This window comes from Nerophis lumbriciformis, linkage group LG34, assembly GCF_033978685.3.
Source record: "Nerophis lumbriciformis linkage group LG34, RoL_Nlum_v2.1, whole genome shotgun sequence".
Taxonomy (NCBI): domain Eukaryota; kingdom Metazoa; phylum Chordata; class Actinopteri; order Syngnathiformes; family Syngnathidae; genus Nerophis; species Nerophis lumbriciformis.
In genome coordinates, this window is record NC_084581.2 from 4,179,576 (window position 1) to 4,200,758 (window position 21,183).

At 39.1% G+C, this 21,183-nt stretch overlaps 1 protein-coding gene across 1 annotated transcript in view; it reads left to right on the forward strand.

The window, feature by feature from the left end:
- The window catches only part of guf1 (GTP binding elongation factor GUF1), a 31,440-nt gene that overhangs the window by 1,104 nt on the left and 9,153 nt on the right, over positions 1-21,183 (forward strand). The window contains exons 2-13 of the mRNA XM_061929343.1: positions 6,205-6,316; positions 9,251-9,399; positions 12,135-12,215; positions 12,284-12,361; positions 12,459-12,542; positions 12,621-12,685; positions 12,780-12,983; positions 16,433-16,572; positions 16,665-16,788; positions 16,938-17,070; positions 17,427-17,570; positions 19,503-19,636. Coding sequence (XP_061785327.1) covers positions 6,205-6,316; positions 9,251-9,399; positions 12,135-12,215; positions 12,284-12,361; positions 12,459-12,542; positions 12,621-12,685; positions 12,780-12,983; positions 16,433-16,572; positions 16,665-16,788; positions 16,938-17,070; positions 17,427-17,570; positions 19,503-19,636 — 1,448 coding nt within the window. The remainder of the gene's footprint in view (positions 1-6,204; positions 6,317-9,250; positions 9,400-12,134; positions 12,216-12,283; positions 12,362-12,458; positions 12,543-12,620; positions 12,686-12,779; positions 12,984-16,432; positions 16,573-16,664; positions 16,789-16,937; positions 17,071-17,426; positions 17,571-19,502; positions 19,637-21,183) is intronic.

Below are 21,183 nucleotides of genomic sequence, written 5' to 3' on the forward strand. Positions count from 1 at the left end.
TGCCCTTTCTTTTACACCTGTTGGGATTGCATTCCATATTGATGTGGCATAGAAAGAGAATGAGTTAAGACCTTTGTTAGATCGGAATCTGGGTTTAACGTGGTTAGTGGAGCTCCCCCTGAAAAACAGTCACACAATAAATTAATTGATTGATTGATTGATTTTAGTAAATTGCACAATACAGTACATATTCCGTACAATTGACCACTAAATGGTAACACCCGAATAAGTTTTTCAACTTCTTTAAGTCGGGGTCCACTTAAATCAATTCATGGTCCAAATATATACTATCATCATAATGCAGTCATCACACAAGTTCATCATCAGAGTATATACATTGAATTATTTACATTATTTACATTATTTACAATCCGGGGTGTGGGATGTGGAGGGGGGGTGGGGGTTAGGTTTGGTTGATATCAGCACTTCGGTCATCAACAATTGCATTATCAGATAAATGGACATTGAAACAGTGTACCGTATTTTCCGCACTATAAGCCGCGCCTAAAAACCACAAATTTTCTCAAAAGCTGACAGTGCGGCTTATAACCCGGTGCGCCTTATATATGGATTAATATTAATATTCATTTTCATAAAGTTTAGGTCTCGCAACTACGGTAAACAGCCGCCATCTTTTTTCCCCGTAGAAGAGGAAGCGCTTCTTCTTCTATGGTAAGCAACCGCCAAGGTAAGCACCCGCCCCCATAGAAGAGGAAGCGCTTCTTCTTCTACTGTAAGCAACCACCCGCCCCCGTAGAAGAAGAAGCCCCCGGATATTGCGTTTCATTTCATTTGTGTGTTTACATCTGTAAAGACCACAAAATGGCTCCTATTAAGAGACACGCGTACAACGCAGAATTCAAACTCAAGGCAATAAGTCACGCAGTAGAACACGGAAATAGAGCAGCAGCGAGAGAATTGAACATAAATTAATCAATGGTGCGTAGGTAGAGGAAGCAACAAGATGACCTGCGCCACTAAGACAGGGAGACAGCGCCGGACGACATACGCCAACATCTGCCAGTGGATTGTAAATGCCTGGCGGATATATCGGTCTCAACTGTGGTCCGAGCTTTCCGGAAGGCAGGATTCACGGAACTGCTGGACAACAACAGCGACATTGACTCTGATGACTTCGACGAGACGGAGCCGGCCATTTTGGATGCCGTATTCGCCCAACTTTTTAATTCAGACACTGAAGAAGAATTCAAGGGATTTATGGATGAGGAATAATTTCAGAAAGTGAGCTTTAAATCTTTATTTTGTGTGTTGTGTGACATTAACGTTCGAGCAACGTTGAGTTATTGATGTTACTATTGCTCTGCACTAATTTGAGTGTTACTATTTTTGTGATTGCACATTTGCACATTACATTTTGGGGGTGAACAGAGTTGTTAGAACGCTGGTTTGTAATATATTATTAAAGTTTGACTGACCTATCTGACTGTTTTTTTTGACATTCCCTTTAGCGCAGCGTAGGCGCGGCTTATAACCCGGGGCGGCTTATAGGTGGACAAAGTTTTGAAATATGCCATTCATTGAAGGTGCGGCTAATAACCCGGGGCGGCTTATAGTGCGGAAAATACGGGTCTGACTTGGTAGGATATGTACAGCAAGTAGTGGACATAGAGAGATCAGAAAGCATAAGAACAAGTATATACATTTGATTATTTACAATCAGGGGAGGTGGGATGTGGAATATGGAAGGGGGAGGGTGTTAGTTTAGGGTTGCAGTTGCCTGGAGGTGTTCTTTTAGTGCGGTTTTGAAGGAGGATAGAGATGCACTTTCTTTTACACCTGTTGGGATTGCATTCCATATGGATGTGGCATAGAAGGAGAATGAGTTAAGACCTTTGTTAGATCGGAATCTAGGTTTAACGTGGTTAGTGGAGCTCCCCCTGAAAAACAGTCACACAGTAAATGAATTGATTGATTGATTGATTTTAGTAAATTGCACAGTACAGTACATATTCCGTACAATTGACCACTAAATGGTAACACCCGAATAAGTTTTTCAACTTCTTTAAGTCGGGGTCCACGTTAATCAATTCATGGTAATAAGATAAGATAAGATATTTGAGATGTGCAAGTCATCAACAAGTCGCTCAAAACCTGTGAATTTTTGACTGAATTGGGATTCAGGGGCACTTGTCTGTTTTAACTTGTTAACTTACGCACACACCTGTTACCTGCAGCTAGATTAAAGGACAAGCGGTAGAAAATGTATGGAGATTAAGAAAGGAATTGTCACTAATTGTGTAACTGTTACTCTCACTGATTTCGTCGATCGAGACGCCGTATGAAGTTTAAAACTTCAAATGATACATGCAGGCCTCGAATTGTAACTTTTTAAGGTCAAGGCAAGTGTTGCCTTAAAGGAGGGCTCGTACTTTAGGGCACCATGGAAAAATGGTAAATGGATTATACTTGTATAGCGCTTTTCTAACTTCAAGGTACTCAAAGCGCTTTGACACTATTTCCACATTCACCCATTCACACACACATTCACACGCTGATGGCAGGAGCTGCCATGCAAGGCGCTAACCACGACCCATCAGGAGCAAGGGTGAAGTGTCTTGCTCAAGGACACAACGGACGTGACTAGGTTGGTAGAAGGTGGGGATTGAACCAGGAACCCTCAGGTTGCTGGCACAGCCACTCTCCCAACTGCGCCACGCCGTCCGGCAAGTTAGAAGGGCACCAAGGCAAACATTATTTTCTTTCCAGGCAGGGGCTCTAAAGCATACATGCATACATATACAGATTTCTTTATTCATTATTCATATAAACTTAGATTTTTTTCATTTAATGATGCCTTTATCTCTATTTTTACCTTTTGATAGAGGGAAGTATTTTTTTAAATTATTTATTTTTAAGTTATGTACATGTAGATGCTGTATGGGGACAGATCCATTAAGAGTTTGAGCAGAAATATGACGTATAGGAATGAACGACACACAATAAAACATTAACAAAATGATGTGTCAAATAGTTTTTAAAGTAATACCTTTGTGACATGTAACACACACAAGTAATGTAAAAAAATAAAACATGGCGTTTACTTTTTGATATCAAAATAAAACATAAAGCAGTTTGGCTAATGAAGATGAAGTCTAATAAACAAGATGTGTTTTTCTCCAACGCCCCCTTGTGGTTCAATACAACAGTTTGGCCAACAAAAAAACAAAAAAACAAGCGTGACAGCGTGTTTCCTCACCTCATTAACTCAGTCACACCAGCTGATGGACGCTGTATTGTCAAAATGAAAGCAACATCATATAGTTTTTCTCCTTCGCTGTATACTTTTAGTGTGGGAACAAGTGTTTCCAATATTGTCCACACCTGTCTCCATCTAAACACAGCAGTGCACTCTTAAACACATAGCGGAGAGCGAGGGAAAACGACTGTAGCGTCCCGGAAGAGTTGGTGCTGCAAGGAATTCTGGGAATGTGTTCTGTTGTGTTTATGTTGTGTTGCGGTGCAAATATTCTCCCGAAATGTGTTTGTATTGTTGTTTAAAGTTAAAGTTAAAGTACCAATGATTGTCACACACACACTAGGTGTGGCGAAATTATTCTCTGCATTTGACCCATCACCCTTGATCACCCCCTGGGAGGTGAGGGGAGCAGTGGGCAGCAGCGGTGGCTGCGCCCGGGAATCATTTTGGTGATTTAACCCCCAATTCCAACCCTTGATGCTGGTGCCAAGCAGGGAGGTAATGGGTCCCATTTTTATAGTCTTTGGTATGACTCGGCCGGGATTTGAACTCCCAACCTACCGATCTCAGGACGGACACTCTAACCACTAGGCCACTGAGTAGGTTTAAAAGTTTAGTGTGCTCTCACTATATGACACAGGTTTATGAAAGTGTTGGCGTCGTTTATACGGCCACCCTTAGTGTGACATGTAGGTCTGTTGACTTAGTATACTCCGAGGGGAAATCCATGGAGCGAGATTAATTTTGTTAGTCAGCCATGATTAATAAGACATATGGCGATTATGCGCATGCGCCTGACTGTGTGTTTACCTAAAATGCATGAATAAATAACGCCAGTTCGGTAATTTATAAAGTAGACATATTTAAGTCCATTAACAAGTAAAAAGTCAAGGGCGGTCATGGCAAGGTGTTGTCGCAAATGTTAGTCAATTTTTAGGGCACTACGGCAAATGAGAGGGCGATTGCTTCAATTGTTGCGGTTGCCGTGGTTAAATTCGAGCCCTGTCATGCTTTCACGTCAGAGTCACAGCTCGTTCAGTAATACCAGAAGAAGTTGCTATATTGGTTGCTGGATTGTTTTTTTAAGAGAGCCGCTAAAAGCGTCTGAATACTCGGAAAATATTGCTGTTAATATCGCAACACTGTATATGCGGTGGGAAGAATGATCAAAATATTGATATTATTTCAGGGTGATATTTGTATTAAATCAATATGTTTATCATAAGATTGATATTTGCCAGTTCTCCTCTGTTTTGTTTTTCAAAAAATGCCTGTGTATTGAGTAACTCTTTATAATAAGTACACACTCTTGCGCATGAATAAAGAATTAGTAAATACTGAATTCATATTTTATAAAGCATATTTTTGACGTTGATTCACATTAGTATGCAGTTTAAACCAGTTTACTCAATATTGTATTAAAAAGCTCATTTATAAAAAAAAAAAAATTCTTGTTTGCGTTTTCATACTTTACAGGGTTTCCCCTCGATTGCCAAGATAACTGGCGGTGTGGGCGTGGTTAGAAGGCGTGATCACCATGACATCATATACTTTGCATAATTTGCAATGATGATATGATTTTCTTTAAGAAAGGCTCAAACAATGTCATCATACATTTAAAAACCAAAAAGCATTATAATATATATTTAATCGTTTTGCTATATTTTCAGTTGTTGCTGCTTATTGTACAATGTTGTTTTGTTGATAATTTTTCAAGTGTCTCAATAATTTTTTTACTTTGTTAAAAACCACTAGCAGAAAATCTAGCATCTGTTTCTGGTGTTATTGTAGACTGTACTTGTGTTTAGAGACTGTACTTCTGTCTCTCGATGTTCCACATGAAAAGCGAGCTGCAGTGAGCATGATGTCCCATTTACTTTTTACTGCTGCTCCAGTTGGACTTTCTCTCCTTAAAAACTGCCACTGTCCTCTTAATATTTGTAATTTTTTATAGTGCTGTCTGCGGTATATCTGGGATAAAGATACATCCACATCGCAGATATGTTGACTACGCTCCAGACAGTCGCCTGCATTTTGTTTACTTCACAACACCCGGCCGGTTTCAGCTGCGCTGTTTTCGGTGATCAGTCTTTTTTCGGCGGCCAAATTTTTGGTGCATCATTAGTCAATAGTGTGCAAATAATAGGTTATATATTTCCATTCATACTGTAACAACCTGCTGGTGGTAATGTTTTATGTTTGTGTGGTTTTGATTTGATGTTAATTGTTCTCATGTTAGCAAACACACTGTCAGTGCCTTAAAAGGGATTGGCGCAGAACGAGGAAGTGTCGTTGTGTGTTTGGGGAATCACGGAAACAAAAGTGTGTGCATGGAAGGTAAAACCTGTTGGAAGTGGGCTGGTTGTTAGAATAAGATTGGCAATAAAAGTAAAAATAGCATCTGACTTTTGACTTCTTCTGGAGACCACAATACATTATATTACTTTAATTTGTTTTTATGTAAGAAACCACTTAATTTCAAGGTGTGACGGTGTCAATTTTGCCGTGGCGGTGCGCCACAATTACTTACATTAAGGGGAAACTTTGCCTCATAAATGATTGATTTAACATTTCAACATTATATTTGGGTGTTGTCAATGGTTTGCTCGATCATTTAGAAAGTGTATGTACATTCGATTTTCTAATAATCTCTATAGACATTTAAACACGCACTTACACCTACAGTATTCAGATATGTACTAATAGTTATATGTATTACTGTGTTTGTATGTCGGGGAAAAAAAATATGAATTGCGTATTTACTAAAACTTTATTAATACTTAACAATATGTACTTATTATAGTGTGTTACCTTGTTTTGTTGTTAAAATCCCAAAACCATTCAATTATCCTACAGAACGTCAGATTCAAAAGTATCTATTCATATAGCCGATACTGACCTTGTATTTACATAGTATCACAATCGATACTTACATTGTTTGCGCTGACAGTTGGAGTGTCATGGACCTTTTTTTCCTATGTCATCAGGAAGTCATTGACTTGTCCAAGTTTCCTGTGGATAGAGTAAGGAACTTCTGCATCATTGCTCACATTGACCATGGCAAAAGCACTTTGGCGGACAGGTTGTTAGAGATGACGGGTAAGTTTGCATATCAGACTATCACACCTAATTGTATCTCATATATTTAATTTCACCCCGCGATCCCAATAGGGACAAGCAGTAGAAAATGGATGAATGGATATTTCATTTTATATAAAAGTGCACCACATTGGTCTGATATCTAGTTTTAGGAGTACGGTAATCTCCCTTAATCTTCCATCCATCCATCCATTTTCTGCTGCTTATCCCTTTCGGGGTCGCGGGGGGTGCTGGAGCCTATCTCAGCTACAATCGGGCGGAAGGCGGGGTACACCCTGGACAAGTCACCACCTCACCGCAGGGCCAACACAGATAGACAGACAACATTCACACTCACATTCACACATTAGGGCCCTGTTGCCAATCATCTTGTTTAATTGACTTCAGACTTAATCGTAATTTTGGTAAGTGGGATTTTTATAAATAAATACATTTTAATGGTTGCAGCATAAAAAAAACTATTTACGACCTTCTAAATACAGTTTTTTAACATTATTGGAGCCCAGTAAACAACACCCAAATAGTCACCTTTGCACTCATTTTACCCATTATGAAAAGCAATGAAGGCCTTAAGTGCGCTGCATTGTTCCCGCTGTTGTCGTTCGACATCGCTCACGTTAAAGGCTCACCGATATTGAGATGTGTTTTTCTGATGAGGCATGATTTGAAGATCCACAGTTATTCTCTGCACTCAACATTAAACAACAGGCATGTAAACAATGGCTCCATCGACATTGAAACAGAAGTCCCCCTTGTGAATATGTCTACTCTATATATATTGTTTTCACCAAACAAAATAATAAAAAATAAGACATACCTTCTTTTAGTGTAATATAGATACATAAGACTTAATTTTGGTCCAATTTATGTAAAATCTGCTTTAGAATAAACTGTAATAGAGTGGAGTTTGAAGTATAGTACCTAATCAGAAGCTATACAAGTGCTGTTGAATTGTCATCCCACTGTGTAAAGAAAAAGGTACAAACACTGATTTATTTAATTTTCTTAAATCTTATTTATCTTTATTGTTCAATCGACTAGTTAAATTTTTTAAACAGAATTTATGTCCTTCTTTTCCCATTTGCTTTTTTTTTATTTAATTTTTTTCCCTAACATTTTCCTCTTATTTATTTCTTTAATTAATTCCTGCACACTAATCTTTTAAAGAGAAAATACAAACACATTAACTATTGTGCCACTATGTTGAATTAATGATCAGTAATACATAGGGATGTACCGATTACAACATTTTCACTTTTGATATGACACCAATATTGGAGCCTTGAGTATTGGCCGATACCGACATTAATCCGATACCTTATCAGCAGGAGTTGTATTTATATATATTTTTCTAAAGTATAAGAAAAGACCAACCTTGTGTGCTTATTGGAGGACATTTAGATGTTAACTGGCTGTCCAGCTTTGCACACGTAAACACGCTGCAGACTGCTTATATCAGACATTTTAGATGCAAGCCAACACCATCTGATACTTTTTTTTGGTGCTGATATCGGATCCATATCGGGTCTGGTAATAAGTACGGATATGGTGTATGGTTAAATAAGTTCTGTTTCTCCGTGCTACTTTTCGTACATTAATTGGTGCAAATGTTCCGTAAAGGGGAACTTTACTTTTTTTTAGAATCTTGCCTATCATTCACAATCATTATGAAAGGCATGACAACAGATGTATTTTTTTAATGCTTTCTACAGCGGAGCCAATGGGAGGTACTCTATTCCGCCCATAAAACCCAATAAAAAACATCCAAAAAGTGCCAACGATACTCCCATTTACATTTCGTGACTTGAATAATAACCAAGTATTAGTGATATTGTTATTTTAAGTGCTAACAAAAACTATTTATAGCGGCACCATGATCATCATCGACTGATGAGCTGCTTCCTCGTTTTTTTGCTCGTCAAACTGTATTCCAGATCATAAATCATGCCTCTCACCTAGATAGTAGAAGGACGAGGATGTATTCCGACAAGTTAATACACTTCGACAGCCAATTTAGACCAGGAAATGGCGAGAACAACGCAAAAAAAAAGGTTTTCCATCCTCCTTTTCTTTGCAAGGATTATGTCTCATTCTTCATCTAATCGGGAATTTAACAAGATTCTATCAGTCGGCATCCTAATGACAGCAGACATTCTACACTAAGTGACGTTTTATTATGTTTGTTGGTTCTCATGAAGTCTACAGTGAGTAATAACCAGTGATGTTGTTTAAAAAAAAACGCAAATGTCGTGATGCTTTTTTGAAATTAATGCGCTCCGTAAGCTTAAATTGATCAAAATACGTAAATATTAAATGTTAAAAGTTTAAATTTTCCTGAGGGAACTTTTAATTTTCCTGAGGGAACTCTCCTGAAGGAATCAATAAAGTTCTGTCCATCCATCCATCCATCCATCCATCCATCCATCCATCCATCCATCCATCCATCCATCCATCCATCCATCCATCCATCCATCCATCCATCCATCCATCCATCCATCCATCCATCCATCCATCCATCTATCCATCTATCCATCTATCCATCTATCCATCTATCCATCTATCCATCTATCCATCTATCTATCTATCTATCTATCTATCTATCTATCTATCTATCTATCTATCTATCTAAATGTGCTAGTTACTACATTACATATATACTTACATGTTGTATATAAAACCTCAATAGAGGTGGTTGGCTGTTTTAAGGGCTTTATAGGCAGAATAGAGCAGCTCCCATATTCTCTATTGTAAGCAGACTTTTGATCGCATTTATCTAATATTTAGAATGCATTAAAAAAAACACATCCGTCGTCATGTCTTTCATAATAATTGTGAACGATAGGCAAGATTGTTCCCCTTTTAATGTAACTTGTTAAGTGTGTCTGAAACAATTATAGGACATAATTTCTGTGGCCTGTCATTGTTGATTTACAGGTGCCATAGCAAAGACAGACAAGAACAAACAGGTGCTGGACAAGCTACAAGTGGAGCGAGAGAGAGGCATAACAGTGAAGGCTCAGACAGCCTCTTTGTTTTACACACATCAGAACCAGCAGCACCTCCTGAACCTCATCGACACACCGGTGAGTGTTGTCATGGATTTTGGTGTACCAAAGTAAAACAGAGCTGTTACAATGATGCAAGTAAAGTAGTGAAAAAATTATTAACTAATTTGTCGTTTGTTTCACTTGAAGAGGAACTGCAATTTTTGGGGTAATTTTGCCTATCATTCACAATTCCTATGTAAGAAAGAACATTATGTTTTTCATTTTTTTATGCATTCTAATTCGTAAGATATGTCTAGTATGAGGTGGCTAACAATGCAGCTAATGGAAGTACACTATTCCGCCCATAAATCACTCTAGGAAAACAACCATTTACATCTTGTGACCTGAATATTAACCAAGTATTGGCTATATTGTAATTATAAGTGCTAACGTAGATAAACTGTTTTTTTACCGGCGCCGTGATCACAGAGCGCTACTAGCTTATGCAGCTACAGATAGGACATACTGAGCTGCTGCTGCTGCTGCTGCTGTATCGCCGTTTATTCTTGATCATAAATCATGCCGCTCACCTGGATAGTAGAAGGTTGTGGACATAAACCGAGAAGTTGGTAAACTTTGACATCCAACGTAGACCTGGAGATGGTGAGAAAGACACAAAAAAAGACACTTGTTTGCAACACTTTTTTTCTTTTCTTTTTTTTTTACCTGCGTGAGGATTATGATACATTTTTATTTAAATCGGAAGATATAAAAAATCCATCAGTCGCCATCCCAGTCAGAGCAGATTTTGTACAGTAAGTGAATGTGTTGTTATGTTCGTAGTTTGTATTTCTTGTTTAGCACTTAGCAATACTGCTGCATGATGCTTGGTGTGTCACTAAAGCTTAATCTGTTTAGCACACAGCTTCTAAAATGCGTAGCTCATTTTCCATAGACTTAAAAATATAAGGTTCTGTATCATAATTTGTCCTAACGTAGTCTTTGTTGTCTTTCACAATGTCTGCCATGAGTAGTAGTGTTGTTAAAGGGAAAAGCAAACATTGTGATACAATTAATGATGATTAATGAAATGAATGCACGGCCGTATGCTTAAAATGAGCAAAGTACGTTAAAGGGGAACATTATCACCAAACCGATGTAAGCGTCAATATATATATGCAGTCGTGCGAGTGGTAATACGAGAGAGAGAAAGTGCGAATCTGGTAACAAATGAAGGAATAATTAATTCCCCCAAAAAACAGCAGGGGGTCCATCGTCTGGCGGTGGTTTGGCTTCAAGTGGGAATATGTTGAACAGACAACCGTAATTTGTTAAGTGTGGGGCAAAAGAAATGCTATAAAAAGTAGCAGTACTGCTAATATGTAGCATCATTTGAAAAGTCACCTGCTAGAGAATGAAGAGTGCTTACTCCGCATGTCAACATCTCCGTTGGGTGCCACACGCCCACACCATTAAAATGCCGAGGAAAACATTTCCAGATCAACACTGTATGAAAAAAATAGTGATTTCTTTAGTTGTGATTTCCTTCTCTGCATGAAAGTTTTAAAGTAGCATATATTAATGCAGTATGAAGAAGAATGTTTTAATGTAGACACATAGAATCATCATACTGCTGTGATTATATGCATCAAGTGTTCATTCAAGGCTAAGGCAAACTATCGAGATATATATCGTGTATCGCGATATGGCCTTAAAATATCGCGATATTAAAAAAAGGCCATATCGCCCAGCCCTACTTTGGGTAGTATCATTATAGTAATGGTAAATGGTAAATGGGTTATACTTGTATAAGGCTTTTCTACCTTCAAGGTACTCAAAGTGCTTTGACACTATTTCCACATTCACCCATTCACACACACATTCACACACTGATGGCAGGAGCTGCCATGCAAGGCCCTAATCACGACCCATCAGCAGCAAGAGTAAAGTGTCTTGCTCAAGGACACAACGGACATGATGAGGTTGGTAGTAGGTGGGGATCGAACCAGTAACCATCAGGTTGCTGGCACGGCCACTCTCCCAACCGTGCCACGCCGTCCCCTTAGTAAAGCGCTTTATAAATACAGACCATTTACCATTTCTTGTACTAATCCGTGACAGTTATTGCTGGAATTACTAAACTGCCTAGTCCATTCCAATCCATGTGCTGCATTTGCAACATGCAAGGACAAACATAACTTCTTGCCATGCTCATACAGTTTTACGACTTTACTGAAAATATTACAAAATAAAAACACAAGTGCATTTAAATGATTTGGATACATTGAGAACATTTCAAATAATGGAGCACTTCAGTTATTATCATGAAATGTAAGCTTATTTAGTTACAACAATTGGCCACCATTATGTCACTGAAGTCAAAGCTAAAATAAAAATGGAAGGGTGGGCAGTTCAGTTAAAAAAGTTTGAGAGACATTTTTGCGTCAGATTCTTAAAAACACTTGTGTGCTGTCATAGTAATAATCTTTGACTAGCTTTTTTGCAGAAGTTTCCTTGAAAACAAGAGTATTCCTGTAACTCTAACAAAATAAATATACCAATCCTTAGTTTTCTGTAAATGTGACCCACAAAATAATTCAGTGGATTATCCATGCTCTTAATATTCCATATGTTTTTATGTCCGTGGTGATTGACAGGTGAGTTCGGTGTACCAATTCTACTCAATGAAATGTATGTTCTTACACTGTAATGTTTATTGTTGTCCTACTTGTTAAGAACACTATTTCTGCTTTCATTCTGAATTGCAGTGAAACATGATCAAAGTGCTGACTATCTTCATGCTCTTTTGATATTAATTCATTTCTCCGCAGGGTCACGTTGACTTCAGCTACGAAGTGTCTCGATCCATTTCTGCATGTCAGGGTGTCCTGCTGATTGTGGACGCCAATCAGGTAAAAGAGATGAGCAGCGGTTATCTTTGTGCTTGAGGCCGCTTCATGCGTTTTTGTGCATTTTTAAGGGGATTCAAGCGCAGACAGTGGCCAACTTCTACCTGGCTTTTGAAGCCCAGCTCACGATCATCCCTGTCATCAACAAGGTAGAGATTTAGATCTTGCCAGACTCGTTTCCTTGCCTAGTGTAAGATAGTTTTTACCCATTTTCGTTTTTGTGTGCTCTTTTTCTTTGTCATTTAGATTGACTTGAAAAATGCGGATCCAGAGAGGGTAGAGTCCCAGATTGAAAAGGTGTTTGATATCCCTTGTGAGGATTGCATCAGGGTGAGTGGGAGAAGAATGTACTTCTTTTTTCTGCAGCGTCACATCAGCGCTGACTTGATGAATTTCGTTTTGTTTCAGATATCTGCCAAACTTGGCACAAATGTGGAAAAAGTTCTCCAAGCAGTTGTGGAGAGAATCCCACCGTAAGAAGCTGCATGATATATTGGTGTCATTCATGGATTGCTGAAGATGTTCTTCTTCTGCCTATCCCCCACACACACAATCTTTCTTTCTCAGGCCTGTGGCAAACCTCGATGACCCTTTCAAAGCGCTGGTGTTTGACTCCAATTTTGACCACTACAGAGGAGTGGTGGCAAACATTGCCGTGTTTGGGGGTCAGGTGAAAAAAGGGGACAAGATCATGTCAGCACATCTCGGCAAAGCCTACGAGGTCAACGAGCTGGGGCTCCTTCGCCCAGAAGAGCATCCGACTCAGAATCTGTAAGTTGCAATGCATCATGTCCTATTTTTCATTGATTACAGCTTTTTTTCTCTTTTCTAATGCAATCAAAAGCATGTTTTGGTAGCTATTTATTTAAAGAAGTCATTTTATGACTTTTTTCTACATTTAAAACACTTCCTTGTGATCTATATAACATGTAATAGTGGTTCTTTGGTCAAAATTTTGCATTGTCTGCAGCGTCTTTTTCCTATCAGCCATGTTTTGGTTTTAAGCGCATACATAGCGAGTCTGCTGACAGATAGAAGTTTGAACTATACGCTAATTTGTTTGAGAGTTTGCGACAGCGGAAGATGCATGTGTATGTTCGAGCCAGTCTGCCCCAAAACAAGAGGATAGAAAAAAAGAAGGAGCTTATTGACTACAATGTCGGACTACAATGGCGGACTCGCACAAAGCCCTCGGGTACATTTCTACCATAGATGGATTTATCCACTGACGTGACGCTTCGAAAAATCGGCACAGGTTGAGCAAATTCGAAACTCACTTGGAGGAAGTATAAAGGAAGGCGAGATTGTTTGATAAATATCTCCGCCATGCCTCCTGCCATGCCTCCCTGATTTGATTTCAAATTTTCGGGACTTATGCTGATCCCAAATACACAAAAATAGGTACCAAGACGTAAGAAAAGTTGGTTCTGAATAATTGGTCCCCTTTAATGGAAAGTACAGTATATTTAACATACACATAGAATATAAACCAATGGAAGGATCAGGACAACTTCTGAAGAGACTGGAGTGACTACCGGTACTCAGAAACATAAACCATGCTTAAGGACAATATGTGCTTTCAGCCTCCAAAAGTCTCCACTAACACATGAAAAAGTTGGTAAATGTATTGCTAATTTCTTAAATGCTAGCAAGAGGGTTTTGAATATGGATGGGTATCGAATTCGGTACTTTTATAAGGTATCGACCAAATTATGTCTGTACTACTGGTTATCGATTCATGTAAAATCAAACTGTACCATATTTCGATACCTTTGTTGCACATAACGTCACTTCCGGTTGCAGACCCGGCAGCCTCAAGCACTTGGTCTGTTCATAGCAAAAGTCCCACACGATCGATGCCATTTTTGTTTACTGTGAGCTCAGGGGAAGTTTACGACAGGGCTTTTACAGCACGGCACAGGTAGAAGTATGAATACACCAACAAGGATTTTTTTGTTGAAAGGACTAGTTGGTACAATCCCTGGGGACTCTGCATGGCAGGGGCGTACTCCTCCCTGAGCAAGGCTTGCACCTGACCGCATACCTGAGTGAGGCTAGGTGACACTGCTGGGAGGCTTTTCTACCATTGGGACACATCTTCAGTTGTGTGCCACAGCGTCACAGGGTGTTTCGGCTCAGCTTACCACAAGACACCCTCTGCCGAAAGGGCCCACACCAGGGTGATCAAATCCCTGGGTGTGTGTGTCTCGTTAGGTGTTAGCCTTAGCAGCCCAGCTCGTGTCACTCCTCTTCAACCACAGCTAAGGGCTCATCCTCTCTGCGATGTTGACCAGCTCTTTAATGGCCTGTCTGTGAGCCTGCCCCCTGACTCCAACCTCCCTAATGCCTAAGGAGCTTCACTGTTGTGCTGGCTACAAAGCCCCTACACCCCACCTCCACTGGGCGCACCCTTACCCTCCAGCCTCTGTCCTCTGCCTCAGCTGCTAGGTTGGAGTACCGCAGTTTCTTGCGCTCATACGCTTCTTCAATGGCATCCTCCCACGAAACTGTCAGTTCAATGATGTAGACAACCTGGCAGGTTTCAGACCATAGGACGAGGCCTGGACGCAGGGTGGTCGTTGCGATCTCCGGGGGGAAAATGAGTCTTTGATCCAAGTCGACAAGGATATACTTACAGATATTGTACTAAACACATTCATAAACAACTCAGAGTTCACTTGTATCTACTCTTTTTTTAACCAGTTGCTTAGGCAAACAAGCTTTTTGACATTATTTTAGATAACTCAAAAATATGCTTTGCTTTTAGATGGTATTTTAAACTTGTTTTGGCTGCAACACTTGCAAATTACCTTAGCGTATCATTGACCTGATCACCTACCGGATATTAATCCGCTCCCACTGCCTTTCAGTGACCCATCCGCGATTAAGGTTCAGGGCATCTGCGCTCTAAATAAGATGCTTAATAATCTGTGTTTATACATAACTTTAGGCCTGGGCCGATAACAGATTTTGCTGGACAATATACAGTATTGTACCACAAATTATTGCTGATTAACGATATTAGTTTGAGATCAAATTAAGAAGTATTGTAACCATAAAGTATATATTAACATTATTATTATTATTATTATTATTATTATTATTATTATTATTATTAATATTATTCATTAGTGTGTTTTACCATTCTAATTGGTAGTTGAATAACTTCTACTGGGTACATGCTTGGTTAACAAAAACAACATAATAATAATTAAATTTTATGGACTTAAATGTCTTAAATTCTATGAACATCTTGCAAAAAATCCTTAATACGACCATGAAAGGTCTTGTGAATATTTATGTTTAAAACACACTGCAAGAAAACTTTTGGATCGTTGAGCATGAAGGCATTGGAGCCCAGTTGCAAATAAAAAAAAATAGCAATGTTTGTTAGTATTTATTTCAGAGTTTATTAGATTATTTATTAGTTTGCAATAGGTTTCCAGTGTTTTTAGTTAGTTTAAACCTTATGTTTTCCACTGTGAAAGAGCAGTGAACTCACAATTCATTCTGGCATTACAATTTTCCTTCATGTCTTTGTACTTTTTGGGGCGGCTTGGCTCAGATGGTAGAACGGCCGACCAGAATCTTGAGGGTTCCAGGTTCGAATCCAGCTTTCGCCATCCTCGTAAATGCCCTTGTACCCTTGGGCAAAACACTTCACCCACCTTTCTCTCAGTGCCATCCACACTGGTTAAAATGTAACTTAAATGTAGAAAATGGATTTCTCAATGTAAAGTGCTTTGAGCCACTAGAGAAAAAGCACTATATAAATATAATTCAGTTTTAACTCTGGTCAGCATGGATAGGAACTAGTCTTAACTTATTTTCATTATGGTCTTTAAAAAAGGCTTACATTTAACTGGTTTCAGTTATTTGCAGTTGCTTTTGAATAAAACCTCTCAGGTGCTGAGCGCGATGCACAGAGTTAACTCTCTTGAACAGCGATTGGAAGCGACAGACGAAAAAAAGTAACACACACGGACATAGCAATTTATGAACTTATCAAGGTTATTTTCATTTATTGTTAGATTACCGGTAATCGATTTACGGCCCAGGTAATAATGCGATCATTTCTTGTGATTAGTTAATTACATGCGTTAACTTCGACAGCCCTATTTTTCATACACTCACTGTCTTTAATTATTACTAACACAGTTAGGTGACTCTTTGTGCTTTTTTGAGTACTGGTGTAAAGTCATACCTTGTTCACTTCTTAGACACGCTGGCCAAGTCGGTTACCTCGTAGCCGGGATGAAGGACGTGAAAGAGGCTCAGATTGGAGATACCCTCTACCTCCAAGATCAGCCAGGGGAACCTCTGCCTGGGTTCAAACCAGCCAAAGCGATGGTCTTTGCAGGTAAGTTGATGTCATCCAAAACTGTGGTGATACTGTACAATGGTAGTCTTGCTCTCACTGATTTTTGTTGTGGTTTGCTTTCTGTTTCTCAGGTATGTATCCAGTGGACCAATCAGATTACACCGGCCTTCGCAGCGCTATTGACAGACTGACTCTAAATGACTCAAGTGTCAGTGTTCAGAGAGACAGCAGTCTGGCGCTGGGAGCTGGCTGGAGGTCAGTGCAAAATACCTGACAATCCCTAAATGATGAATAGGTTGTTAGACGATGTAGAAAGAAGCGCAAAGGCTATAAAGTGCACACGATTCTCTATAAATGAAAAAACCTCCAGTGTTTAACCCTAGAATAAACTTGTTCTCCTGCAGACTGGGTTTTCTAGGACTCCTTCACATGGAGGTGTTCAATCAGAGGCTGGAGCAGGAATACAATGCATCTGTAATTGTAACTGCACCCACGGTGCCTTACAAAGCCATCCTGTCGTCCCCTAAGCTTATCAAGGTAAGAGCCAGGCTAAAGAGCCACATTTATTCTAATTTGGATGATCATGGCTGGTAAGAGATCAACTTCACAGCAATTCACAAAAAGATTAATATCATAAATTCTTCCTACCAAATAGATACATTAGGATGGGTATAATTGTTAGAAATGAAAATGTTTGCAAAAAAATGTATTTCAATGATTTTAATAACTTTATCATCATACTAGCACACATAAGATGGCACTCAATTTAGTTTATATTATATTCATTATTCATACCGAAAAGACAAGTTTTAAGATGTGTCACTTTTCATACAATATTTCATTGATTTGATCTAAAATCAAGAGAAACTTCATCTTACCAGTTGGTTTTACAGGAACATGGGAGGAAGGAGATCACCGTGGTGAACCCAGCTCAGTTCCCAGAAAGATCCGTCGTGTCTGAGTATTTGGAGCCTATGGTCTTGGGCACCATTCTTGCCCCTGACACATACACTGGCAGGATTATAGCTCTCTGCTTGGTAAGATTTGTTTTCTTTGTTATTTGATTCCTGAACAGAGGAACATCATTATAATGAATAAGCACAGCTACAAGCAACTTTGAACTACCCTCGCTTTCCCACACCCATTAAGAATTTATGCAAGTCAATGGGCGTACTCAACATAGGACACAGAGGGCGCACTAATTAATTCATAAAGGGACATATCTTCCGTGTGTCATCTTTAACATACACAACAACCATTTACACATCTGGCCTTATACAGCCCAGTTATTTGTATTTTGTGTTGCCTAGAGAGTCATCAAAGGCTCCTTCTACAATTTATGGGACAGCCCAAAATCCTTGGGAAATGTATCATCGCCCCTCTGTCTAGTGTCCGTGTTTCTGATTTGGGCTAAGTTGGTCAACGCCAAAGGAGTAGTTTGTCTAAAAATGGCCGACGACTTGTTTGTGTTCAAACGTGGATTTTTGAGACTTGTTTGCGCATCCTGTCATTATTAGGGGTGTCTCAATACAAATGTTCACTTCCGATTCGATACTGATATTGACCCCTTGAATATTGGCCAGCACAAATCCTACATACTTTTATTATTTCGTAGTGTAGAATGTTAGAAATCTTTGATCAAGGGAAATTAGTCAGAGTACACGCATAGACATGAAAAACACTAACGTATGTATTATTGACCGTCTGGAATGGACGTATGCTGTGTTTAAGTTAAAGTGGAACAATCGACGCCAAGTGGTCACGATAATTCATGAAGTTGAATTCGTGACACAGTTAGTTGAATGATGCGGACTCGTTTGTTACTAGATACTTTCTAATAGGCTCTTGTCTTGGAGACGTACGTGTAAGTAATAGGCAACTACATTATTTGACACTTGTTTATATTGACAAATGTGCTGTTTTAGAGTGCAGTATTTTTCAATAAGATACACTTATTATGTAATTCTAGCATATGTTCTAATGTGTTCTTAGCTGTTGTGTAGCTGCTCGCTCCTAGTAGCCTATAGCCTACCATGTTTACCTTTTGTGAGTAACTGGACTAAAATACAAGAACAGACCAACTTTGTGTGCTTATTGGAGCACATTTAGGTGTTAACTGGCCGTCCAGCGCAAGTAAACATGCTGCAGGACTACTTGTATCAGACATTTTAGATGCAAGCCCATAAAATCCGACACCTTTTTTTTTTTGGGTCCGATATCAATATTGGATTGGGACACCCCAAGATACTATAGTGTGTTCCATTTGTACTGGGAAGTCGGAATTTCTGAGTTTCAAAATTTTCTACTGTAACGCCCACCAAGGTCGGATTTCCTGCTCAGAAATTCGGCGAATCCTCACCACCGCTGAGTTGGCTTCAAAGATAGCTGCTCTGAGTGTAAACAATAAGAGAAGCTTCTGTAATATCCGTTACTAGCTCTTCTGACCATTTTTGTCACACTAAGTCAGTCGTCTACAATGTATTGTTGGACATTTATATATGCTAATGTTACTGTAATATAAATTACCTTTTTCTATGTGTATAATATGTGTACTACATTGCTAGCAATGTTTCCTCTTCATCCACCGTGTTTGAAGGTTGCAGAAGTAGTGCATATTTTTTCCATAAGTGTATATTAAGATAAACCTACGCAATAATAGTTTTCGCGGATGTAGCCATCTTGATTTCTGTCCTAGTAACTGGAACACTCATAAATCAGACTTCTAACTTACGAGGTTAATTGAACACACCATTATAGACATCTCCACCAGATTTCGTGGAATGAATTTTAGGGGTTGATGTTCCACTGTATTACCACATTTTTTACAAAGCTAAATAGGCTTGCTAACGTTGTTAAATTGTTATGATGTCCAGGCGCTCAAAAATGCAAAGAAACGCTGATAATTATAACAAACATTGTAGCTATCACTCAGTGCGGAAGTCCTAGTAATAAAAGTGTAATGTTTGTAGAACCGTAGAGGCACCCAGAAGAACATGCTGTATGTGGATGACCATCGTGTGATGATGAAGTATCTCTTCCCTCTAAATGAAATTGTTGTGGATTTCTACGACCTCCTCAAGTCTATGTCGTCTGGATATGCCAGGTAAATATGCCAGGTAAAGCACTGAACTTTACAAGTTGATTACAGGAGGTCCTTGGTCTGCTTACAGTATGACCAAGGACAACGACGGGAGTGTCATTTGGCGCTTATACCTAAAATTGTAGCTAAATTTACAGCTAAGTCAGTCACACTGCACAGAACACATACATATACAGTACATTATACAGTACGTCTAAAATACAGTCACAAAATATTGTCCAAAGTGAAACCACTACAGTGCTCAGTTATCATTGTCTATTCCGTAAGAGAAGAAGACCCTTTCACTTTCACCCTTTCACTTTCACCTTTCAAAGATACCATCTTTATCATTCATCATAATCACAACATTTGAGTAGCTTGGATCAGTCGTGCACTTCACTGTCACTTTCTTTTCGTCGGCTGTGTGTTTTGAAAAAATGAACTAATAAGAACAAAAGTGACGTTATCGATTCTCAGTGTATTGATAAGTTCTCTTTTACCTTCTCTTCTCTGTATTTTTGTATAGCATCAAGCATTCACGGCACTGCGTGCATCATCACAAAACGTGGGAATGTTGCGACACAAGGACCGCTTGTAATTGATAATAGAGCATTCTATTATTTGCGGCAGTTGATTCTTGATTATTTAAATGCAAACAAACGTCCTCTGCAGCTCAGAGTTGAACATTAAAAGAGCAACTGTTGTATCTCTTTAAAAAATACACATTAAGTTAATGAATTGATTGTTAATGTTCTCAATATGTGTTCTATTATCACTATATCTGTTGTTTATAATCATGATAATCATGGTTTGTTTTTGACTGAAATGCCTTTGTATATAGTTGGGGTGTCCTGATCCGATAGAAGGGGATTATATGTAACCTGACTCTCGCCAGATCTTTGTAGTTCGCTGAGCTCCACACAAGGATCTGGGCTAGAGGGCAATGCAAACTCCTTCAAGATAGCAAAAAATAATGAACCAATCAGGATCACCGGGCGGGATTTCATAGATGTGACGTAGCGCGAAACGACTGTTTGACTCAAACAACAATGGCGGCATGCAGAGAGGATTCGTGTGCTGACATTGATTCTGCTATTGCAACTGTTTTGTCGAATCTATAGAATATTCATTCTTTAAAAGACGAACAAATAATTTTTCGCTTTGTCGTTATCCAATATGTCGGCTGCTCTGTTTTGGATTTCCCAGCGTCGCTCTCATCAGCATCACGGGTTGATTTCAATGTGAGTGGTTGAAGTAGCACGTCATTCAAGATAACGGACAACTTTATCCTATCACATACAATGATTTTTTTTACAAGGGCCTGCCTTCTGAAATACATCTTCTATTGAGAAGTCCCAGATCCTTGCGTGTAGCTCAGCAAGGATCTGGCGAGAGTCAGGTTAGACTATATGGGCTTGCATGGAAAATCTTAATACAATCAGTCCGGCAGTATGTTTACTTGTGCAAAGCTGAAGTGTCAGTTAACATCTAAATGTCTCCCAATAAGTACACAAGCTTGGTCTCTTCTTGTATTTTAGTCAAGTCATTTCCAAAAGACAAACATGGTTCGG